The sequence below is a fragment of the Parasteatoda tepidariorum genome, chromosome 5 (assembly GCF_043381705.1).
Source record: "Parasteatoda tepidariorum isolate YZ-2023 chromosome 5, CAS_Ptep_4.0, whole genome shotgun sequence".
NCBI lineage: Eukaryota > Metazoa > Arthropoda > Arachnida > Araneae > Theridiidae > Parasteatoda > Parasteatoda tepidariorum.
Genome location: NC_092208.1, coordinates 4,234,109 through 4,254,672, shown reverse-complemented (window position 1 = coordinate 4,254,672; position 20,564 = coordinate 4,234,109). Strand labels below are relative to the sequence as shown.

At 32.3% G+C, this 20,564-nt stretch overlaps 1 protein-coding gene across 1 annotated transcript; it reads right to left on the bottom strand.

Moving 5' to 3' along the window:
* Positions 1-1,493: 1,493 nt before the first annotated feature.
* On the bottom strand, positions 1,494-19,441 carry LOC107456502 (uncharacterized). The gene is made up of 3 exons (XM_016074373.4): positions 19,206-19,441; positions 6,972-8,194; positions 1,494-2,822 (listed from the first exon to the last, which is right to left on the bottom strand). Exons 2-3 carry the CDS (start codon positions 8,180-8,182, stop codon positions 2,627-2,629), a joined length of 1,407 nt encoding a protein of 468 aa, XP_015929859.1. The 5' UTR covers positions 8,183-8,194; positions 19,206-19,441; the 3' UTR covers positions 1,494-2,626.
* Between the last annotated feature and the right edge of the window lie 1,123 nt (positions 19,442-20,564).

The following is a 20,564-nucleotide window of genomic DNA, read 5'->3' as shown; positions in this document are numbered from 1 at the left end:
TCTGTTTTAACGCGTTTAATTCGGGACGATGATGTCGTAAAATCACGTCGTTTTTTCGTGACAATGATCCATGAAACAATTTTGTGCGATCATTTTTATGTTGTGAAATTTCGTCAAGGGTCTGTCTAGCAATATAAAGTATTGTTTTTCTCTTAAATATTTCGTCATTTACGATGTTAACGGAGCTAATGCAAAACTATAATTCCTAAATTGTCTCCCAAGATGTATACATATAAATACAAGAGAGGACGCAACAATATTCTTAAAGTAGATTTTAGAGAGAGCAATTTAGTGTTTACAAAAAAGTATAACGTACGAAACTATTATTTTAAAGAAATAAATTACTTATTTATCAATCAATAAAGTAATTTCTTATGTTTTTAGGAAATATTTCTGTAGTAAAATGCTATTTTCTCACTCGTGAATTATAGAATTGTCCGAAAAATGATAATTGCGTAACACTGATAGTTTTTCTCTTAAATTTTTGTGTTTAAAGGAATCTGATGTTCTAAAATTCAATTATAAGTTATACTAATAATATTATTAAAATATAAAAACAAATATCATAAGAAGTGCATATGAATGGAATCATCTGCTGTTTCCACCGTTTTGGAGACCATAGAATGATTATATATTAAGTCTATATGCATGGTGCGTAGCGTTTTTAAAAAGTGCTTATTTTCGTTTTTTTTAAAGCCCTTGAAGGTGCTTTTTTCATTGGGTGATTTTAAAAAGTGCTTCATTTTCCCTTTTCAAAAATAAGATTTTTTTTTTCTCTACCGTGTCGGTTTTCGCCATGGATTATTCAAAAGTGTGCTTTTCACATTGTTCTATTCAAGGTTTTCATAATTCATTAAACCACAATCCATTTCGACGTACCGTTGGCCCGTAGCGTATGAAAGAGCCAATCATTTTGCATGTTGATGTTTGATAAAATACTTGGGAGTCCGCATGTGCGTCTACTGAGCTGGGTTCGGTGAGATCATTGCATTCTCATGTGCAACTCTGCTGAATTTTGCAAGATATTCTCAATTTCAGGCTTCATTTTCCATCTCTCGATCATTTTATAACGACTAATATAATCAAGAAAAAGAGTTCTTTGTCAGAAACTTGTTTATTTTCTTATTCATCTAAAGACTTTGAAAATTATTTTGCTAATGGCTTATTTTTTGTTGAAAGGTTTGGCTACGCACCCTGATAGAGATTAAAATATTTTTAAAAAATTTAAACTCTTCAACTTGATGACAATCATTAAAGTGAAATAATGATTATAAATATATTCAAATTTTTACGAGGCAAAAAACTACGTAGAATTAGATCATAAAATTTGTGGGGTTTTTTTTTGCTACTGGCATTTTTATATGGACAACCTAACAGTCACGAATTATAACTGTTACAAACTGTGAGCAATTCTTATTCTTTTGACGATAGATTTTTCGTTCAACTGTTTTAAATATGCTGGAGTATGAATAGACAATGAATAGAAACAAAAATATATTTTTCAAAATTTATTTACAAGTAATCGTAGCAAGATAAATGATTTAATAAATTAAGATTTGTATATAATGAGTGGGATGATAAGAGTTGCTTAAAAAAAGTGTATAGATACCAGTTTACAACCACGGTTGTTATAAATGTGTTGATACAATTTATAATTGCATCCTATTTCAATAGAATGGTAAGTTATAACAATTCTACACATTTTTTTCCAGTAAATAAACACAACAACATATTTAGCTAAATACACATTGTGGCTACAGCTAAAACATTTCGAATGAAAAACACATAAAATTATAGGATATATCGCGTTGTTTTATAAAATTGCTTGACTTTAATCAGCCATACATCACAAAAATCTATCCTTTACTTCATGCCTACATATTTTTATGTACAATGTTTCTATATCATTGTTCAACGATCTTTAATATTCTTCTTTTTGATTTTTTTTTATAAAAATAAAAAGAACTTTGAAAGTTTTCTCCTTGAGTACATCACCTTTTCTGGCGCGTCCGTCTTTTGGTTTCCAAAATGGCTAAGATAAAAAGGTAACCACCAAATAATTACTAGGTGGTTACAGTTAAAAGATAACATGGAATTTAGACTACTGCAAACCTCTTAAAAAAGAACATTTTTGTTTTCTTTCTTCAATTCCTACTGTATGTTCACATCTTGGTCAAATTTTCAATCGTTGATAAAATATTTTAGTTCTTTTTGTATCGTTCGTAATACAAAGTGAATGTTCGTTACACGTCCTCCAATAGATCAGGAATAAAATCTGTCCATGAGACCATGTCCATGCTTAGATAAGCTATGGATCAAGTCATCCATATGCAATCCACTTAAAAGCTACGGTGAATATCTGAAGGACGGCTTTAGGACATCTACTGGATCAAATATGGATTTCTAGTGGACGTCCACCGGGTGACCACATGGACCTTCGTTGATGTTTGCAATGATGTCCACTGGATGAGTCTGTGCTACATGGGTAAGTTAAAATTAACGTTCCTACGCTATTGGTGAGATGCAAAACACTATTTCTGAGCATGCGCAGTATCGCTAAAGAGTGGAAAATAAGGTTGCTGTTAACTTAAACGTAACGCAAAGTATAGTTAATGTAACATTAAGTTCAGAATGGGATGATGGCATCATCATCTGTCGGAAGAGAAGTAAGATGAATTTTTCGATTCTGTCTTTTGCCTGAGAGATTCCAATCATTTTTGGATCCTTTCGGTGATCTTTGGCGCTTGCAAAATATTCTAGAACATTTTTTCTTCTTCAGCCCCCACAGTAGAGCATCCCAGTGGGGTTCATGATGATGACTTCTGAAAATAGAACACCATCGTCAGAAACAAATTAGGAAATATTTCAATAAAATTCTATTTTTCCCGTCATCCTTATGGGGAATTTCTTATTTATTGAACCATTTAATAATATATTGGAACCTTCGTTTTTTCTATGAAATATATTTCATTGATAATATATATAAATTTGGGGATTTTAAATGAAGAAAAAAAAACCATTAAGTAGGGCGAGCATATGGAACACCAAAACCCGTTTGAGTGTGGGAGGAAACAAAGGAGTTTAAGGATGATTCCAATGAGGTAAACAGGGTTCGAATCACAGCGATGGTTGGTCGATACGAATTCCGCATCAGGCTTGCACCGACAACAGTGCTGACTTAAAATATCCTCAGTGGTAGACGATCATGGGTTAGAGTGCCCTTGCCGTGAGGCTAAACCTGGTAAGGTTTTATGGTTTTCCTCTCCATGTTACGCAATTGTGGGTTAGTTCTATCAAAAAGTCCTCCTACGGCAATTGTCTCCCAATACTTCATCCAGGAGCTCCCTTGTCTTCTGGATTGGGTTCAAAATGACAAGTCTACGGAGTTGAACAGTAGTAGTCGTAAACCCGAAAAATTGTGTCGGCTATTCAACGACGGTTATAAAATAAATTAAAACAAATTTTGATGCTTCATATACTCAACTGTGAATATGAAATTTCGATTTTCTTTGGTTCAATACTAACTTGTGACCTACAGTATGAATGCTCTTTTCGTCTTAATTTTTGATAAGGATTCTAGAAATACATATTAACAACGGTATTTTCGTGACGCCCTGCATCTTTTGAAGCTTAAGAATCATGCGTATTAAATTCGTTGGATGTACTGGAAAAAAGTTTGGAGCGCAAACAACAACTGGATGTGCAATCCCTCGAAATTAATCACCCAATTCAAGAAATTTTTATTCAGTGTTTTCAAAAACTAGGAAAACATCTAAAAAAAAAATACGCTTTGGCTCAATGTTATAAAAATAAATGCATTCAAATCGACCTCTGAAGTCAGTCAACTTAGAAAACCCTAATTTTTTTAATTGCAAATTTGAATTCCACAGAAGAAACTTTTGAAGCATTATTTAAAGGAATTTTGGGAGCATAACGTTATCTGACGACAATTAACAAGAGCAATTAATTTTCTCTACACAAAAGGGAAAATTCTTAATGTAGCACACAAAAAAGAAACACCTGATAACATCCTTAAAAAATGAAAACGACAATTAATACACTGGTTTAAAAAATTAGGAGACTTTGCAGACTGGGTCGATTATCTCTAGAACTACTGGAACGATTTTAATGAAATTTGATACATACATACTTTGATACAATGCAAAATAATAATACAATTGAAACAATACAAATAACCATTCACCAATTGTAATACACACGCATCATCGTGCGTAACATTGCAGAATAAACAAAGAAATGGGTTAATAGGGGACCTCTCTTACAGATATACAGGCCTTACAGCGTGATTTCATACTTGAAATAAGGCAGTTTATCGTTTCCTGTGAAAATTGGATTGAATTGTCCTTTAGCAATTTCATACCTTCCGACTCCTACGACTGTTACACATGATCATGTGTGTGTATTACAATTGTTGAATCTGTTTTGTATTGTATCAATGTATGCACACATCAAATTTCATTAAAATCGGTCCAGTAGTTCTAGAGATAATCGACACCCAGTCTGCAAATTCTATTAATCTCCTACGCCAGTATATTACATTATGAAAACATTTTTTAACTAAAGCAATTTAGTATTTTGCTACCATAAAAAGCAACCTACGAATTAGCGATATTATTTTAACAAAAAAATAGATTTAAAGTAAGTATTTATTTGTCCATCCTTAAAATAATTTGCAAGCACTTTCTTAAATTTTTTTAAAAAATATTTCTGTAAGAAAACGCCATTTTTCTCACTCCTGCTATAAAGAATTGTCCAAAAAAATTAAAAGTACGCAACTCCGATATTTTTTCCTATTGTTTAAGATAATCTGATGTTCAAAATTCAATTAGAAAAAGTATCATACCATTACTTTTATATAAATGGAATAGTATATTGCAGGGGTCGGCAACCTGTTTGTCCTTAAGGGCGCAATACTAAATTTGAAAATCACCGAGGGCGCATATTTTACAGATAATCATGCACAATCCTAAACTCAACTGACTACTTGCTGTATATCGCCGTTTGACAAGAGTTAAGTAAATCGCTCTGGCTATCATACATTTACATTAGTCCAGCGAGGGCGCATTAAAAATCGATCGGGGGCGCCATGGCGCCCGCGGGCGCCGCGTTGCCTACCCCTGGTATATTGCATAAGTAGGAAAAATTTAGTATATATAATATCAATAGCTGCGTTTAAAGTACCTACCTTTTGCTCTTTCAGGTGAATGACAAAAAAAAAAAAAAAAAAAAAAAAAAAAAAAAAANTGGAAAAAAAAAAAAAAAATATCAGATAAAAATTTCTTAAATTGGATATGTTTCAATAAATACACATTGAACTGCGATGGCTCAGGGAATAGAGCGTTCGCCTTCCAATGAGGCGAACCGGGTTGGGTATTGTTTTGGGTTTGATGTCGTGCACACTTTATTTGGACGTCATCACACTTTTCAACTGTGTTTCAGAGATATAGTAAACAGTGCGCATGCGTCGTTATTGCATACGTTGCTATGGCGACCGCTGCTGTTTGATAATTTTTTTAGAATTCTTTTTTTCACTTTTAATTTTGTTATGCATTAAGTGAGTGAGTTTATTTATGAGATATGGGACCAGAGAGATCCCATAAATACTTCTCGAGTTGTGAATAAAAGAGAATTTCATCATTTGAACGATATTTTTGTTTTTATAGTTTTAATTAAGAATCAGAAATTCTAACCTACAGTTGAAACTGGATCGTTTTCAATACTAATTCAGGTGAATATCACAAATAAAGAGGGTAAATAAAAAAATAAAAGAATTAGACAACAACCATTTCGCCTTTCGGCGATCACATTTTTTTTTTCCTAATTGTTATTATTATGAATTTGTTTTTTATTACTGTTCTGTTTGCAAGCCGTTAGTGTATGTATATTGTTCGAGCAGCGAGATTAAGTTCATTTTACAAATTATCATTTAGGTTTAAATATCGAAGTTGGTACATTGTTGACAAGGTAAGAAGTGTTTTCTTCACAGTTCTTTTTCTTTTCTTCGAACAATTTATTTTCTTAACACTTGAAAAGAAAATACTGAAAGCATTAACGTTAATCGTAATGCGTTCTCCTAATCTTACATCTTGCAAGCGTTTATGGAATCGAAATATATAAAAATAGAACATACTCAGATTTCGCGAGNAACTCGAGAAACCAGACGTTGAAAAATTTGGGTGCGGTGGTCAGGAGCGAAAAAGGCTTTGTTTTATTTTATTTTATAACCGTCGTTGAACAGCCGACCCAATTTCATGGGTTTACGACTACTTACGTTCAACTCCGTAGCCTTGTAATTTTGAACCAATCCAGAAGACAAGGAAACTCCTGGATCAGTACCCCCAGAGGTATTGATTTGTTATGTGAACATGAAGGACTTTACAACTCGACAGATTTAACGTGCATCAGTCACCATTTACTACACGGGGAGTCTTCGGCCGGCGGGGATCGAACCCACGAACTCTTGGACATGGGTCCTGTACCCTACCAACCAGGCTATTCCGGCCCTTACATTCATTCACTTGACAAAAATACTTAATTGAGCTGCGATGGTACAGAGGGTAGAGCTTTCGCCTTCCAATAAGGTGAATCGGGTTAAAATCCCAGCGATGGCTGGTCGATACGAATCCGTATCCGGCTTACACCGACCATCAGGCTGACGTGAAATATCCTCAGTGGTAGACGGATCATGGGTTAGAGTCCCTTTGCCGTCAGGCTAACTCTGAGATGTTCTCGTGGTCTTCCTCTCCACGTAACGCAAATGCGGGTTAGTTCCATCAATAGTCCTCTCCAACTGCAAAATTTCTCTCACTACTTGATCCAGGAGTTCCCTTGTCTTCTGGATTGGGTTCAAAATGACAAGGCTACGGCGTTGAATATTAGTAGTCATAAGCCCAAAAATTGGGTCCGATGTTCAACGACTGTTATTAAAAAAAATAAAAGAAAATACTTACTTCAATTGAAGTGTGATGTCTTCTACAGATGGCAACCTAGACAGCAGCCTTCCAGCATTGCAAGCTCTACGCAGACTGCAATCATCTCTTTTGAAATGCGAAGATCTTACACCGTGATGCCACAATCTCTCAGAATGATCTTTCGTAGAAGGTTTTTGGTTACCGTTGATTGATCTCTTACGCCGTATGAAGTTGGCTTGATATTTTTGGCCGCGAAGAAAACTTGGCTTATTCCTGTGGCTGCTCAATAAATAGTTTGGGTCATTTATTTCTCGCAGTGGTCGCAAGACGCGTTTGAGGATGCGGTACTTAATAAAATCTTTTAATGCTTGGCGTACTTTTACAGTGAGCACAAAGTTCTGCATCCCGTCGAAGAGATCCTTGTCCAGCAGAGAAGAAAGGTCAATGCCGTTTTCTTTTTCTTCGAAATGTTCCCCGTCTCTTTTATGTCGGCTTTTCAATGCCAACTTATGATTTGCTCTCTCGTCCACTTTTTCCTCTCCCCCAGGAAACACGTATTCCAAGAAAAGATCTAACCAATTATCATTTTCAAGTTCTCCCGCCTCTTTCTTCAACTGATTCATGGATGGCAAGCCGTTACCATCTTTGGATACTTTTGAAAAATCGGCGGATCTGCGCATGCGCTCGACGGACGTGAGGATTGGAAGCTCAGACGGGTTGAATTCGAATGAACCATCAGCTGATCTCCACTTATCCTCTTCGTCTTTGCCAGCAAACATCTTTTCAATTATTTTATCCACGAACTGATCCACCACCATGCGAACCATTTTCATAAACATTGCTTCCCAAGGTGCATCTTCGACCATGCTTTTTATGAATTTTACCATCTTCACGGGTAGCACATCGTGCACAGAAAGTTTTTCATCGACTTCTTTCTGTAAATATGGCACAAATTGTCTGGCAGTTTCTTGTAGATTCTTTCTCAAGCGCTGCTCGTTTGTTAAGAAAGTTCTAAAAAGCTTCTTGCTTTCTAGAAGACTTTTGGAATGTTTGTTAGCATCTCTTATTTCTTCGTCATCGTACGAAAATTCGTCCGATGCCACACGAGTCTCAGTTGTAGTGTCGTTTAATAACTGTCTTTGGTTGAAATTGTTTTCATTGTGGAGCAAAGTCGAATTTCTAACATCAGCAAAACAAAATGTTCCACAGCTCAAAAGCAGTAAAAATGTCGCAGTCAAGTGGACAAACATATTTGGTTATTCCTGTAAATAAAATGATAAATCCTATTAACAACACATGAATAGGTAGCTACCCTAGATAATGAATTCAAACAAAACTTTTTCTTAATAAAGATAGGATTTTTGAAGAAATAAATTTCAAATGCATGTTTGCTGTTCTCTCGAACTTAGAAACTAAAGAACTCGAGAAACTAAAATATGAAATATCAATAACTAAATTTTGGTGACAATTTTTTTATACTCAGCTCATTTTGTATCAAAAGCTTAGAAAATTAATATGCGAGATTTTAAGATTTAAATAACATTATGTAAGTGTTAAAAATGTGTTTGAGCAACATAACTACATTTTATAAAAATTTTCAGGATATAATAATAGTTTTGCGTTAATTACTATTTATAAATGTGTATACTTTATAATGCGTAGATATTAAGTGTTTTTTAAAGGCATAATACTTTTTTTTAAATATTTTTTTTCATATCCGTCGTTGAACAACCGACCCAGTTTTGAGTCTTTGGGGATCGAACCCATGACCTTATAGACATGAGCCCAGTGCCCTACCATCCAGGCTATCCCGGCCTTCATAATACTTTTTTGTAACATAGGGGAGATAATATATATTTAAAAAAAATTTCAAAAATCCTCCCCCCCCCCGTGTCCAGCCGGGATGATGCCGTTATAGACATTACAAGTAATGTAATGGATGGTCAAATAAACAGTGCCCGTATCTATTTGTCAGATTCATTATTTCTGGAAAATTTATCAAAAATTTAATATTTATTTTCATGATTTTGATGAATTGTGAACAAACCTAGAAGCTTCCATTTCATAAATTTTGTGATTCATAATGGTAATTATTAATAATCCTTTAAGCATGTATTTTAAGCTTCGAATGTTTCGCTCGATGTTTTCTTTTAATTTCGTTGTTGAATCCAAATCATTTCTAATTGTTTTTCACTTTTCTTATTTTTTGCTGGTCATTGGAAACCTTGTTTTAAAATGTAATACAGTTAAATTTCTATTTAACGAACTTCCATTTTGCGAACTTCTCTATTTTGCGATTTTTTTTCCCTAGGAACCAAGAACGTTTTGGAAATTTCTTTGTAAAATAACTTCTAAAATAGCGAAGTTAATTTTCTTTTTAACAAACTCTTCTTCGAGATACACTTTCCCTATTTCTCAAAATATTTCAAAACATTTCAAACTTGTTAACGTATTTTATGGAGGAAATAACCTTACATTGATTTTCAAAGCCACTTCAAACTTCACTTTTAGCGAAAGCAGAAAATCCCTTACCTTTTATGTTTGCTTGACAAACTCAGACAAAACGGATTTTTATCAGTAGCAATTGAACTTAAGATCGCATGTGGTCATGCATGTTTAAAATTACTTTTATAACAAATGCAGCTACAATTTTGTACATAAATTTAGCTCTTTTTAGTTGAAAATGTATACAACACTAGATAATGTTTTGCTCCATTCTTTCTTTCCATGCAGATGGCTAAGATTTATAAAATAAATAGTAGATACTAGTTTACAAAATAAAGGGGTATCCATTGCTATTTTAACTATGCCTAGTGTTTTTGAATTTAAAACCTGCTTTTTTATTGTTTAAGTATTTCGAATGGTGATTTTCTAATTCACGAATTTTCCATATAACGAACTTATTATCGGGATTGAGCGACTTCGTTAAATAGAGGTCCGACTGTATTCTGATAGTTTTTTTTAAATTTTTTTCTGCTAAAAAGTCGAAAATGAAGGAACATTTGGATTTATTCACTGCATTTCGTTTCACACATTTATGAATTTATTATTCAAAGGCTGTTGAACTTTGCATAATGATGGGTTGACTGGTCTGCGGTTTGACCTTTTGACGTCATCTTTGATAGCATTGACGTCAGAAGACAATACTTCATTTTACTTATAGGTTGGAAATAACTGCCCACCGGGGATGGCAACATTTTGTATTTTGTCAATAAACTCTATACTAGAATCAACAATTTTTCGATACCAGAGACAGGGAGAAAAAAAAAGAAGAATAGAACAATTATTGGTTGGTAGAAAGCATAGGGTAAAATTAGGAAATTTTGCAATCACTCAGTTGTAGCATTTTCAATAGGGACTTTTTTTTAAAAAACATGTGGTTACTTTTTAAAATTTTTTAGCCGATTAAAACTGTTGAAAGTAAGTTATTTCTTTCAAAGCATTTCTTAAAATAGGATGAACATGACAAGTTTCATTACTAAAATGAAAAAAAAAAAAGAGTTAAGAAACAAGGGCAAAACAAAACAAAAATACAAAAAATATCATAAAACATTCATAACGATTCCATATTTACTTAAAAAATAATTCTAAAATGTGGCGGAAAAAGTAGTAAACAGATGGCGACTGACACACAGTTTTTTGCCCCACAGTAGAAAATCATAATTTTGGAAGATAGTACACAATACAGAAATAATGTCTGTAATGATTTATTGATTGATAAATACAAATTTATATTATTTTTAAATAGATAATTCCGTGCGTTTAAAAAAAGTATAAAAATTCCATAAAAAGTCAATGTAGGTATAGTGTTGTGCACTAAGAATCGTATGTTATTTCAGTACTAGTTCATTTACGTAGCACTAATGGGCTGTTGGCGACGGTCTGGGCTTCTGAGGATGATCCGAAGACAAACCATTAGAATTTTGATCCTCCGCACTTTCTTTACTTCGCATCGAAAACATCTTTTAACTGTGACTGCTTCCTCAATAAACAACGGAGTCACGCTCAACTCCACGAGGATTTTGTTTTCAAATCCATTAAACAAACTTTATCAGCTAATATTAATCTAAGCATTTCTTCTTTTTTTATCTGTTCTTTTTCGATGAATAAAATTTACATTACATCAAGATATTATCTTAAATTATTATTAAAATTAAATTTTTGTTTTTCCATTTTGACTTAGAAGGGAGGTAACCAAAGTGTCACTTGCAAATCAAGCTGAATATTTTTATACAGATAGTTTTCTGTGGTTTCGAGATTTTATGTATATATATAGTTGTAGTTTATTTACTTCGCACTAGAGCAGCATAATGGGATTGGCGACGGTATGGGATTCTGAGAATGATCCTAACAGAGACCATCAAAATTTTTATCCTCTGCAGAGGGAATGGCACCCCCGCTTCGAAGTCGAGCACTTTACGGTAGAACAGTTTAACGAGGACAAATACCGCACACCCTCGGTCCCTTCGTTGACTGATCCAAGTGGTCACTTACCTGCAGATTGAGCGCAGCCAATGACGTTTAACTGGGAACTGTGTCTTAAACGACAATTCCACTGTAGGACATGAATCGTATATATAGCATCGTAGAAAAGCACAGTGTCGGACAAAAACAATAAGCGACAGTATATCTCTATATATTAAAAACTCGAAAGCGAAACCATCAATTTTGAGTGTTTAACTTTACGTTACATTTTACTTAGCTAATCGAAACAATAAACATTCGATAATTAGTTCGAGAGAGCCGTGGTGGCTCAGGGGATAGAGCGCTCACCTTCGAATGAGGTGAACCGGGTTCGAATCCAAGTGTTGACTGGTTGATTCGAATTCCGCACCCAGCTCGCACTGAACATTGTGCTGACGTAAAATATTCTCAATTTTAGACGGATCATGGGTTAGAGCCCCCTTGTCATCATAGTGGTTTCGTAGTTTTCCTCTCCATCTAACGCAAATGCAGGTTAGTTTCATCAAAAAGTCTTCAACGAAGGCAAATTTCTCCCAATACTTAATCTAGGAGTTTCCTTGTCTTCTGGATTGGGTTCAAAATTACAAGGGTACGCAGTTGAACCTTGGTAGCCTTTAACCCAAAATTGGGTCTGCTTTTCAACGACGGTTATTAAATAAAATAAAATAAAACTAGTTCAAAAATTAATAACTTTTAGCAAAAAAAAAAAAAAAAAAAAACTTTTGGGTCACTCTGCAACCTACAGAAATGCAATGAAAGAGTTGAAATTCGACGTGCTGAAATGGGCTCATTTTTAGTTATAAACTGAACGATAGTTTCTTTCGAAATTCTAATTATCTGAAAGTTATTGCCATTAATGCTGAAATTAAGCCTTTTTTCACGGTTAGCTTTTTTCGTGAATTTTTACTCACTGTTTTTCAGAAAATTTCATTCATTTTTTCGATACATTTGTTTTATTAGTTCGAGATGATGTCTTAATTAACTCAGAGAAAGTTAACCTTTACGTTTATATTTTTAAAAGTATAAACAGCATTAAATATCTGAAGCTAAGATTAGAGATCTTGGCAGTAGTAAGGCAAAGAAATATATTGAATGATATCGAATTAATTACCAAAGACCACCTCACTTAGTTTCTCACTAAAGCAATGGTCATTGGTCAACTTAGGAAGGTTTCACTGTACTCTTATTTAATTCTATAAATAATTTTTTTTTAAACATCCTTTGGACTCAGGAAAATAGTTTATAAAGAATAATAATAATTTGAATTTTAAATATATATATATATATATCTTTTGGTGACTTCCTCGGGCCTGTCTTGCAGAGCAAAGTTTTTTGAGGTGAGGCTTAATATTAGAAATAGTCACTCTCAGTTTTGTTTCTATATTTAGCCGTGATCTATATTTTGTCTTCAAAGAAGCCACAGCAGAAAATCCAGTNTAATATTTTATGTAAAATCTTAATTATCAGGTGATATTATACAGCTTTATTGTTTTCATATGACTGATAACGGTTTGCACTTGTTTACGTTCGTGTATCAATTGGTTAACATTGTAACGCAATACGTTAAAAATAAATATAAATAGGAAGTATATAAAAAAGCTCCTAAACAGAAACCCATTACCAAATATGTTTAAATATAAAAGTATTGCATATAAACTCGTGCAAAACATATCATTATTAAAAAGTACAGTGTTTCGAATAATTTTATTTAATTATTATATACTAATATAATACCTGATATAAAAAATATTCTATATTTATATAATATATCGTTGAATTTATCCAAGCGTCGAATTTATATTATATATCGCCTAATTTAACTAATTGTTACCAAACGTAAGCAAAGTGCAAACCGGTGTCACTCTCGTAAAAACAATTAAGCTGTGTAGTATCACCTAATAATTAAGATTTTACATAGAACCTTATATTGCGTAGAATAATTTGGCCAGGACCTGTATATATATATCAAAACCAAAAACACTAAAAAAAAAAACTTCTGTACACAATTACATAATAAAGAATTTTAAAGGATGGAGTTAGATGGTTATAAATAGGAATCTGTCGGATGTTTTTTTTCTTCTGACTCCAGTTTTCAACAAAGATATTGTTTCAGTTAAAAGCTGATTGAATGTCAATTACTAGGAATAAATCAAAACTGGATATTTTGTTATTCAGAATTAACGACAGCTGTGTATAGAAATTTGACATCCTCATTACCATAAGAAAGAATTATTGAGACTTTCGTCAGGTGTTCTTCCTCTTCATAGAACACACATTCTGACCTGATGATCCTTTTTGGTTGAGTGCATTTGTTTGTTAATTACACGGCAGACGATTGTAACAGATACCTTCGTTGATATAACTACTTGAAAACATCTTTTGACTGTGACTGCATCCTCAATAAACAGCGGAGTCACGCTCAACTCCACGAGGATTTTATTTTCGAATCCACTAAACGAACTTTATCAGCTAATATTAATCTAAGAGTTTTTTTATCTGTTCTTTTTTGATGAATAGAATTTACATTACATCTAGATATAATCTTAAATTATTAAGATTATATATTTGGTTTTTCCATTTTGCAAAGGGAGATACTCGAATTGTTACTCGCAAATCAAGCTGAATATTTTTATACAGATAGTTTTCTTTGGTTTCAATATTATATATATATTNTATATATCTATATCTATCTATATATATATATATATATATATATGGGCGGTAAATAATGCATCATGAAAAGTCACTTTTAAAATATGTTATGAAAAATAAGTATAAAAGCAAAATTATGCTCGAGCTTTTGAATGTATAACTCAAAACAGTGGGATTTTTATTCTAATTTGATATTTTAATCTTTTAAATTTAGCCTTTTAAAACGTTATGCGGAGTTTCTCATAAAAAGGAATTCTTAAAATAAGGAAATCTTTTATAGCGCAATGCGCCAACAATGCATTATCGGAAATTGTTAAATAACTATTTCGAAATAGACGAAATAAATTTTATAAGTGATTTTAGACCTGTAAAAATATTCAGCAATTGATATTCGAATTACTGTATGAAAATGGCATTTTTTGATGCTAATTGAGCCCTAATTTTTAAACTAAAACAGTGGTACAAAAATCACAATTGATGTTCGAATTATTGTATGAAAACGATATTTTTTTTACTCTAATTGCGCCTTAATTTTCCAACTAAAACAGTGGTAAAGAAATCACAATTGATGTTCGAATTATTGTACGAAAACGATATTTTTTGCCTCTAATTGAACCTTGATTTTCAAACTAAAAGAGTGGTACAGAATTATTGTATGAAAACGATATTTTATTGATGCTAATTGAGCCTTAATATTCAAGTTAGGAGTGCTTAATAGTACAACAGAACAATATATTTTGAGCTAAATTTCTTGACATCAAAAATGTTAAACTAGTGATCTTTAATTTAATGAGCGAGAAAGTATTAAATAAATCATATTTTGTTTAAAAAGCTCATTTTCAATCTCTAATTTTGTAACAGAGATGAATGATAAAAATGCACATTTTCTATCTTGGTATTTAATGAATTACTCTTAGAATAAAAAGCATATCATTTCATTAATGAAAATGCTCCTTATAGCATAGGAATATTTCTGTACAGCAGTTTAAAACTTCGATTGATGGAAAGCAATCTTAGGAATGAGATTATTCATTTTTATCACCGTTTTTTTATCCCTCAGGATAAGCAGACGAAAGTGGAAATTAGAGAAAGATTCTCCTTTAAAAATGGATGAAATTCAAGTCGTGAGGACATATTTCAAGAGGGGGGGGGGGGAAATAGCACGAGGCTGAAACGGTGATAATTGCGCTCCGATCTCTCTGAAATAATTAGCTTTTTGTGATACCTCATGATATCAGTCAATTAAAAGTAATAAAAACCGAAACACCAAAATTTTGATTTTTCAAATAAATCTCGTATCTATTTCCTTGAGAATAAGTACCTTTTTTTGACCTAAAATATATATAAATAAATACAAATATCGTTGCTGTTAGAATCGTATTTAAGTACTTATTAGTTTAGAACGCTAAAACAGTTAGACATATAAAAAGTGATTTCGATGTTTGCTTGTTTTTTTTTTCTTCAAAAATTACATTTATTCGTAATTTGTCGACGGTATCGCCCTCAAAAGTTAAAAAGTGGAAGTGCAATTAGTTTATTATGAGAATTTTTTTTTTTTGTTCATAAACTATGACATTTGAATTGTGCTCTATGTCATTTGCGACTATGACATCGTTCATGAATTATGACATTTCAAACCATACCGTGAGGTCACACAATTTTAAAAACTAAAGTGATAGCTATAAAAAGAAAATATATATTAACTTAACATAAAAGGTAGGTATATACTTTATTTNATTGAACCTTGATTTTCAAACTAAAAGAGTGGTACAGAATTATTGTATGAAAACGATATTTTATTGATGCTAATTGAGCCTTAATATTCAAGTTAGGAGTGCTTAGTACAACAGAACAATATATTTTGAACTAAATTTCTTGACATCAAAAATGTTAAACTAGTGATCTTTAATTTAATGAGCAAGAAAGTATTAAATAAATCATATTTTGTTTAAAAAGCTCATTTTCAATCTCTAATTTTGTAACAGAGATGAATGATAAAAATGCACATTTTCTATCTTGGTATTTAATGAATTACTCTTAGAATAAAAAGCATATCATTTCATTAATGAAAATGCTCCTTATAGCATAGGAATATTTCTGTACAGCAGTTTAAAACTTCGATTGATGGAAAGCAATCTTAGGAATGAGATTATTCATTTTTATCCCTCAGGATAAGCAGACGAAAGTGGAAATTAGAGAAAGATTCTCCTTTAAAAATGGATGAAATTCAAGTAGTGGGAATATATTTCAAGGAGGAAAAAATAATAGCACAAGGCTGAAATGGTGATAATTACGCTCGGATCTCTCTAAAATAATTAGCTTTTTGTGATACCTCATGATGTCAGTCAATGAAAAGTAATAAAAACCGAAACACCGAAATATTCATTTTTCAGATGATCTATTTTATGATGATCAATTAATGATCTATTTTATGATCTATTTCAGATGATCTGAGATGTATCTATTTTCTTGAGAATTAGTACCTTTTTTCGACCTAAAAAATTTAAGAAAAAAAAAAATATATATGTATAGTTGCTGTTACAATCGTATTTAAGTACTTATTAGTTTAGAACGCTAAAACAGTTAAGACATATAAAAAGTGATTTCGATGTTTGCTTGTTTTTTTCTTTTCTTCAAAAATTACATTTATTCTAAATTTGTTGACGGTACCGCCCTCAAAAGGTAAAAAGTGGAAGTGCAATTAGTTTATTATGAGAATTTTTTTTCTCCCGTTCATAAACTATGACATTTGAATTGTGCTCTGTGTCATTTGCGACTATGACATCGTTCATGAATTATGACATTTCAAATCATACCGTGAGGTTACACAATTTTAAAAACTTAACATACAAGGTAGGTAGATACTTTATTTACGTCATACTGGAGCTGTACAATGGGCTATTGGCGACGGTCTGGGAGACATCCCTGAGGATGATCCGAAGAGATGCCATCGTATCGCAATTTTGATCCTCTGCACAGGGGATGGCACCCCCGCGTCGGTAGCCCGACGACCTGCGAGCGAGGTATAACACTTTACTGTAGAACAGTTTAATGAGGGCCAACACCGCGCACTCTCGGTCCCTACGCAGGCTGATCAAAGTGGTCAACCACCCACTTACTGACCTCAGCGAGTGATGCTTGACTTCGGTGTTCTACTGGGAACGGTGTCTTTAAGATAAGTCGACTGTGGGACACTTTAAACACAAAATAGTGGAATAGTAATGCCACTGCAAATCTATCACTAGTTCGATGAATAAATGATTAAAAAGGTTCGTATCTTTAGTTAATAAAAATATCAAATGACCCTTCATTGGCTGTTCCTAACAAAACAAAGCATTTCTTTTCACATTATTTGTGATAAGGAACGCTTTATTTTTTATAAATGAATCGAGGGCCTGATAATTGCCTAGGCCCGATAGGCATGGGTCTAGGGGGCCCACAATTTCTGGGTGGCCTCAAAAATTTGTTAAAAGTCTAACGTCAGGTAGGCTAGCTTTATGTTGGTTTAAGTACTAAATAAAAAATAGTTACAGCTTGCAATAAAAATAATTCAGTTAATCAGTGATTTTTAGCAAAAATCACTGATTTCAATTGTTTGTGGTCACCAAACTATTTTTATTTTGGCATAACATTGTTTTGTTGTTTTATATTTTGCTTTAATTTAGAGATACGTAAATTTTATCTTAGAAAAATAATCTTCAACTGTCTGTTTTCAAAATTTGTTAAAATGTTTCTCTTGAATCATGCAGTTTAACAGATTCTTTTTTATTGTTAGGACTACTTTTAAGTAATTTAATTTCAAAATATTTTGTAAGGGGCCCAGAAAGTGTGGTGGTCCTCGGGCCCGAATTTGTCTTAAACGGTCTCTGCATGAATCGTGCAAGAAAATAATGGCGAAAAAAGAAAATAAACAATTCAACGGCGATGCTTTAAATAAAGCAGCCGTTGAAAGATCCATTTCTTTATTGAAGCAATCAAAAGCAATTTATTTGCATATTTTAATGACATTTAATTGCCTATTTTGAAGCAATTTAATTGCATATTTTGAAGATGTTTGGCAGAATACATAAATTATAAAACCTTGACATTCACAATCGCAACTTGAATAATAAGTAAGATGTAAGTTTCGTCAACGCGAATAGTCAATGTAATCACCGAATAGTGGACTGAAATTTCTGTATTATTAGTTATGCTTCCCATCCCGTTTTCTTTTGTAAAAACAACATAGGCTTATTACTATTAAAAACTGGTTTATATCGGGATAGGGGAAAACCCAATAAATAAACACGTATTATCATAGTTTGCAACAAATCGCTCAAAAGATATGTAAATTTGAATTTGATAGAAAAAATAGAGTAAACACAAGAAAATAAAATTAATTAAATTTATCGAATAACTAAACGAAAAAAAATCTATATCAGTTTAAACTTAATAGAAGTAAGTATATGTGAAATGTAAATAAAAAAAAAACTTCAAAGCAGCAGTTATATATTTAATAGCTGTCAGAAACAAAGAACTTAAAAATGGTATGTCGGTTAAAAAAAAAAGACGCCTTGTTAAAAAAATTACTATTTATCGGAGGCTGTTAAAAAGAAAGTTAGTTAACAAACAGTAAATGTACAAAATAAATCAACAAATTACTGAACAAGACATAAGCAGGTTTAAAATTATTAGTTTTGTCCTTAACAAAGTTTTCCCAAAAGTATAAAAAATATAATTGTATTTAAAAAAACTAATTAAACAATGAAGGATTTTAAAATAAGTATTAATTAAGTTTCGAAGTTGTAAAATAGTTTTTTAAATTACGTAAAAAGATACCAATCAAAAATGGAACAAAAAGAAAAGGGGGAAAAAAAGAACTGCAATTTATTGAGTAAAACAATTTCAGCTACTAAAAATTTTCAAAGTAAAGCTCGGTTGAATCAAAAATTTGATTATTATTAAAATTGCTAAGGTAGATCAAAAGAATTGGATTAACTTAATTTTGTATTAAAATTGAATATTGAATTTCATAGATTAAAATTATTCAATGTTTTTCAAGTCATTAATTACAATGTCAATAAACTAATTCATTCATTTCATCCAAGGATTTAATTAAAATGACTTCAAAAGTTTAATGTATTACTAGAAAAACAACGAAACCAATTCTCCACTCACCTACAAATTTACCACATTTCCGCTTCGATACACGATTAAACTTGGCCTTGACCTTCTGCGGATAAAGAGAGCTCCATGCTGGATGAGAGGCTCGAGCACAACTGGCAGTTCTGTCTACCAAAACCACTAATGCCTTATGAGGAAGCCTCGGGCATCGAAAGGAGATGCTTGCATCTGGGAGCTGCAATGAAATTTAGAATCCTGACCTTTCTTCGGCTCTTTAACAGGTCTTGTGCAGCTATTGTCTTTTTCGCCCTTTTTGCGGAAGGAAAAAATAAATAAATAAATAAAAAGACAGAAATGTCATCTGTGGCAGCTGATCTTCAGGTTCTAAAAAGAATAATTTTTCTGATTCTCCAGTGAGACGTAACAAAGAAAGTGTAATTAAATTTGGGTATAGTATTCTTTTTTGGATCAAAGCTATTTGGATTGAATTATCTTAATGGCTGATGAAACAATAATTCCGAATTTATTTATCTTGTTCGCGTGTTTGTTCGATCACGCCAAAAGCGATACGCACGAAAGGTTTACGATTGATTTTTTTTTTGTTCTTTTTTTTATTTCAACTCAAGAAGAAGTCGGTCGAGTGATATATTAACGGAAATGATAGTTTTAGTTTTTTAAATACTGGTGTCTTATTATTTTTTTTACTTGATTTTATTGCTTATACGAACAACTTTTATGTTTGAATCGTTCTTGTGGAAAAAACTTGATCTATTTCTAACTGCATGCAAATGTTTTTTATTCTTTATGTTAGATATCCGGTTCAAGCATGTTCTTCCGATTGTTTATTGACAAAACAGATTTTCATTATCCATTCCCTCGCAATTCTAATTGGTATTTTTAGTCTGTTGAATGATACGTAAATAACTCATGCCGGGCTGAGAGTGATTGATTGTATTATTCAGTAGCCGGAAATAACGCGCTGATATAAATAACGAAACTATTGTAAACATTACTTTATTTCGTACTTTATTTGTAGTAGTTGATGGTAGTTAGCTGCTTTTTGAAAAAAGCTATATTGAGAGTATTCGATACAGAACGAAAAAAAAAAATTGTGATCGCCTATGAACAAAATAACTAAAATATCGTTCAAATGATAAAATTCTCTTTTATTCACAACTCAATAATTATTTATGTGATCTCTCTGGTCCCTTATCTCAAAAATAAACTCACTAACTCAATGCATAACAAAATTAAAAGTGAAAAAAAGAATTCTAAAAAAATTATCAAACAGCAGCGGTCGTCATAGCAACGCATGTCATGACGACGCATGCGCACTGTTTACTATTACTCTTGAATATACGTAGTTAAAAAGTGTGATGACGTCCAAATAAGGTGCTCACGCTATCAAACCCA